The following is a 5695-nucleotide window of genomic DNA, read 5'->3' as shown; positions in this document are numbered from 1 at the left end:
CCCTGGGCTCCTGCCTGGATGCCACTCTCCCTGTCCCCCACTGCTCTGGCTGCAAGAGCAGCTGGTGTCTCCAGGCTCCCCCACCCTCCTTCAGCTTTTCCTGCCTGTCTCCACCCCACCCCACCCCAGGTCCAGGGCAATACAGTGTGGAGCAGCACCATGAGCCTGGGGCTGCTCTGCTACAGTGCAGCAGGGAGGGCACAAGTAGATGCATGGTGCAGGAGTGGGAGGGGGCACAGGTACATGATGTAGCAGGGGGTCAGCGGCTCACCCTGGTGTGGCCCGAAGGCATGCAGCCCCCAGCAGCTTTGAAGATGGGAAGGCCACAAGTTAGAGTTCCTCAGTAATGTCACAGACTTTAGTTGAAGAAACCCGACTGGAAAAAATGCAGGTTCATTGCTATTTACAAAGCTTTCATTTACTGAATGCCAGTTGATCAGTCTCCTGTAGCACTGAAATGAAACACAAAGGTGCTCCTAAATAAAAACTTAGAAAAACATTCTTACCTTGCCTCTCCCCACCATTTTCTCTGAAATTTCATTTAGAAAGCCCTTAGTTGAGCTGTATGTCATTGCTACTCCAGAGATTTGCACATAAGAATGAGCAAACCTCACATAGGTGCCCAAACAGTAAAGCAACATGTCAGTGCACATGCTGACTTCCTATTGATGCCTGTTGCCACTTTATATCCTGCGAGAGCAAAAAGTAAGGAGGCAGGAACAGGACTAAATATTTTTAATATTATTCTTTGAAGGCCATGCAATGGAGTATTGAATCTGTGAAACTCTCTGCTTCAGCATATAGAAGAGCGGAAGACGCAATATGTACAGCATTGAGATTTTTTTTTTTCTTTGTGTTTATATGCTATCCTTTCATATTTCACATTTATCACGTGGCCTTAGTTATTTTTAAGATTCTCAGATGTTTTCCATAATAAGCAGCTACAAATGGAGTGTGATTAACAGGTTTTGTTTCTGTTAACCAACTTCTTCCATTTGTAGTTTCTCGTATTTCAATAGATGTGCATTATAAGCCAACACTAAAGATAATCAGACAACACGAGATGAGCAGCTCCTAAAATTACCTCCTTCCATTCTTTAATACAAATCCTCCCCTTTCCAATCTTTTATTGTATTGTTTATGTTTACAGCATTCCTCAGTTATTAACAGCTTACTGCAAGGAACAACATAACAAATGTTTATATTTGCAAACATATTTTAATGTACTGCACAGCCAAACCAGTCAGCTTTGCAAAGGGCTGCTTGATCAGGGGCATTAGATTCCATACAAAGGAGCAAAAAAATATGCATTTTGCATATTGGTTTCTATTCTACCCAGAACAGCTCAAAAAACAGACTCTGTCTATGCCTGAAGAAGAGTGTTTGTGCCCAAAAGCTTGCACTAAACAATTTTTTTTCCCCCCAATTATTTAGTTGGTCTAATAAAAAAGATATATTACATCTACCCAAAGAACCTTGTCTGCCTATACAAGGGAGCAGGCAGTCCACACTGAGCACAAGATATCAAGCCAAACAACCTGCCTACCTCAACTGAAAACCATCCAAGGCAAACTGCTCAGCTTCAAAAGAAAAATATGTGATAAGACACGGTATTAATTCCAGTCCGAAGAGAAATTTGTATGGGAAAGCTAAAGAAAGGCCTCCTCTACCTACCTTTCCTTAAAAGGTAAGTACCACAAACTTCCAAATGCAAGCTGTACTACTGAACTTTCATTTTAACCAGGAAAAACCTACCACCCTAGCCTTCGTTCAGTAGTTTTCTACCTGCACCAAGAGCAGGTTAATCCATTGCATATTAAAGGCATCCCCCAACCTAAGTGTTAATACCAGAGCTGACAAGTCACTTTTGAGAGATTTTCAACATCCCTTTAGAGAGAAGCTGCAGTGAAAAGTATTTATAAAACCTTTCATTAAGGGAATGATTGCCTTCTCTGTTATTTGCGGAAAACCTCTCATCTTACTTTTACAAAAAGTTGATAAACTCATGTTAAATCATAAAGTTATAGGAAATAAGAACAAAGAGATTATAGAAGATCTCGCCTAGCCTCAACACCAGGACCAAGTGTACCATTCCTTGCATTTTTCCAGTTTGTTCATATGAACTTTCAGTTCTATTGTTTCTCTCTCAAATCAGCCAGGTCCCAAATTTTAAACATGGAAAGGTACATACCCTCATGCTTATACATGGCAGGGGTATGTATACCTCCTGCTCTCTACAGTGAGCAAACATCCATAGGAAGGGGGCCTTCCTTTTAAAGAAGAGCATTCTGGAGATTTAAAAAGAATCAGGCTATAACAGCAGCTACAGCTTAACCCTTTCAGAACAATCCCCTTATACAGATAAATCTTTCAGGCGCTTAATATCTGGCTTTAATTTGTCACGAACTTAATTGAGTGGATAGAAAGCGAGCTAATTATATTACAGTAAACAGGTTTCATGCATTTTGCTCAAGTATAAAAAGTAAATGCCTCATTCAAACCAGAACTGACAATATATTCTCATTACCTCCAAGAGAAGGACCCCTACTGTTCTATCAAATTTAAGCAGTAGTGAATTGTCCCAATGCTTGTTTGCCATAATATTTCAAAACTAACTTTTTTTCATTTATATTTGTAAGAACTGTATTAAAACCACCAGAAACTTTGGTTTTTGGGGGAGGGACAATGAGACTATTGTTTACTGCTTTATGGCAAATGGAAGTAGCAATGAAGGTAATGAGTATGTAGGCAAAAAATGCGTTATCATTTCAATTCTTTAAGACAAAAAGCCCAATGTGTTGTCATGCAAGCTACTGCTAATGCTGAAGTAACACGTTTTGCAGCACTACTATTAGCAAATTAAAGTTCTTCACCCCACCAGTGCGTTTTATGATGTATTTTTCAGAGTCCTATAACTTAACCTTTCAAATGAAGAAAACAGACATACGGATGCATGTGTAGCCACTTGTGTGTGAAAACAATAACTAGCAGATACTAAAACTCGGGCCACAGGACAACTCTGCTCCCTTGAGACCCAGCCTTAACATAGCTGGAGACTTGTTAATGTCTTTGCTTGCAACAACAAAAACAGCTAAACTTCAGCTGTCTTTCAAATTTTTCAAAAATAAGTGGCTGAGCAACTGTAAGGAAAGAGAATAAGAGAGGAATTATTTGTCTTGAAGTACAAACCAGCATAATTCAGGCAGACAGAAGTGGAAATAACCCTTTCTACTAACAAAAAAAGCACTCTCCATTTAACATCAAAGAATATCACCTGTTACAGTTTAGATTAGTAGGTTTAAAAAGCCATTTTCAGGAACCGTTTCTCTAGCCTGAAGTCACTAATCACAGTACAGTTTTGTATCGCTTACAGAAAGCGGACAACCTCCATTTTTCCACTTCTTTCATTAATTAGATGCTTCACATCAATCCAGCATACAAACTGCCTGGGAAACCACCCATCAGCTGCAGTCACTTTAAATATGCATTGTTATGAATGAAACCTGCATTTACGTGGAGCTAGCAAGTTGTTACCTACTGAGCTTTTATTTTAGTGACTACAGATTTGAACACAATGGGTTCACACTTAATGTTTCACTTATTAAAACCGAAGCTGAAGAAAGCAGCCTACCTGGACACAAGATCCATTAACAGACAGCTCTTCCTAATCCATTTGCTCCAAGAGCACCTTCCATTTTTTAGTCCTGCAAGCTAGAAACTTAAAGTACACACAGATGCAACAATCAAATTATTGCATCAAGAAACTTAAAAGATCATATCACTTCCCAATCAAGTTGCCGGCACCTATTTCCTCTGTAGATTTTTGACTCATCCATAAAACAAGAAAGAAAAAAAAAAAAAATCTCAAGCCTTAATGCTGGTAGCTTCATTCTTATCAGACTGCATGCACAGAGCTATCCTTTGTGTCCTCTACTCTTACAAGTACCATGCATGTTTGCACAATCTCCTCAAAAACCCTCTTTACACACACATGCAGAATGCTGCTATTCAAAAAATATTTTATCTGCAACCTTCACTCAGTCACTCATTGACAAGTGGGTCATTTTCTTCATAATTGAAGCACGGATGTTGCTTTAAGTTTCATGAACAAATATCCATTAAAACAAGTACATGTTAAACCAAGCTTCTTGTCTGCTACATCAAAATTTGCTTTACCAAGCTCCCTCCTCTGAGCTAGTTCCCCCACCACCCCACTTGTACGTTATGCAAGTGTTTGTGTTTTGCTTTTTTTCCATATATAAAATTTCTTAGAAGAAAAACCAAGACCCCACCCCCCCCCCACAAAAACCCAAACCCCCCCCCCCCCGCAAAAAACAAAACACATGAAGAGCACTGACCGCTTAAGGGGACCAAGCAGCAAAAATCATTTCTATTGCCCTCATGAAATTGCCTATATTAGTGCAACCCCCCTATAGTATGTAGCAGAAGCTATTAGTCCTCAAAAAAGTGGAGATTTCGTAACATCTGAAAGTCAACAGGCTATACCCATCTAATAACATTTGTAGTCTGAATATATCTAAATAAGTATAATTTAGGTAAAGCAACTTCTACTTAATCCTGCTTTCTACTGATTTGAGCAGCTCAAGTCAGAATCCTTCCTCTTCATTTGTTTTTAAAGAGCCTGCTGCCAAACAGATGGAGTCCTAAATTTGGGATTTTACCATTCAAAACCCTGCCGACCCATTACCTTGACTTTATGAATTCTGAAGAAACAAACAGTTTAACGCGAGGGCTTAATCAATAACCAATCCGATGTTTGCACATGATGTGCAAACACGCCGCGCGCAACGCCTGCTAACATTTCGCCATGAACATCTGTTGCCAGAACAATTGTGGCAGCTTTCAGATACAAAATGTTTTTCCAATGGACCCCGGCGCCTGAAATCACTTCTCCCTTCTGCCTGCAGCAGAACCGCTGGGATTGAGCTGGGGCGTCGCTTCCCTTGGGAAAGGGCTGTGCCCCTGGCCGAGGATGCTGAGCTGAGAGATGCAGGTCGCATTCAAGCGGGAGGTTCACGGAAAGTTAAAGGAGGGGATCAGCTGCCCTTACACCAGCAGTTCCCAGACTGACACCACCCATTTAAAACCATACAGCCTTAAGTACCACCACCAGCACAGGTTGCAGTTGCGCCTTAAAGTACCACCAGCAAACGCGGGTCATATAAAGTAGTTATAATGGATCTGCTCACCCGTACCACTGACAGGTTGTCTGCGCACCCCTGCCACAGTCTGGGAACTGCTGCCTTAGACCAGGGCAGGAAGGAGAGGCTGGTACCCGCCGAGTGGAAACTGCAAGAAGCTGCAGAGGGCACCGAGGGAAGGCAGGGCAGGGAAGGCAGCGGCGGGCAAGCTCCGGCGGCTGCTGCACAAGGAGCAGCGCACGCACACGCGTGGCACATACACAGGAACACACGGCACATGCACACACGCACACAAGTGCACGCACCCGGCACACGCACACAGGAGGATGGACCCCCTTCCCCCCGGCGGGCGCACCTTGGCTGACCAGCCGCAGCGCGTGGGTGAAGGACGGGTCGAGCGAGTCCTTCTCCGCCATCAGCTCGGGCAGGTACTTGTCGTCCATGGCCGCGGTAAATCCTCCCCGCGCGGCCGCAGCGCTCCCGCACGGCCCCGGGGCGCATCCAGCGGGCGGGGACGCCCCTAGCCTGGGCAC

General features: G+C 42.9%; 1 protein-coding gene across 1 annotated transcript in view; it reads right to left on the bottom strand.

Annotated features, from left to right (window-relative positions):
- LOC102373954 (KH domain-containing, RNA-binding, signal transduction-associated protein 3-like) overlaps positions 1-5687 on the bottom strand; it is a 73242-nt gene extending 67555 nt beyond the window's left edge. The window contains exon 1 of the mRNA XM_006038136.3: positions 5518-5687. Coding sequence (XP_006038198.1) covers positions 5518-5605 — 88 coding nt within the window. The 5' untranslated portion in view covers positions 5606-5687. The remainder of the gene's footprint in view (positions 1-5517) is intronic.
- Positions 5688-5695: the final 8 nt, after the last annotated feature.

Source organism: Alligator sinensis, unplaced genomic scaffold (assembly GCF_000455745.1).
Source record: "Alligator sinensis unplaced genomic scaffold, ASM45574v1 scaffold22_1, whole genome shotgun sequence".
Taxonomy (NCBI): domain Eukaryota; kingdom Metazoa; phylum Chordata; order Crocodylia; family Alligatoridae; genus Alligator; species Alligator sinensis.
Note: the sequence above shows the minus strand (reverse complement) of the source record. Positions and strands in the feature narration are given on the sequence as shown.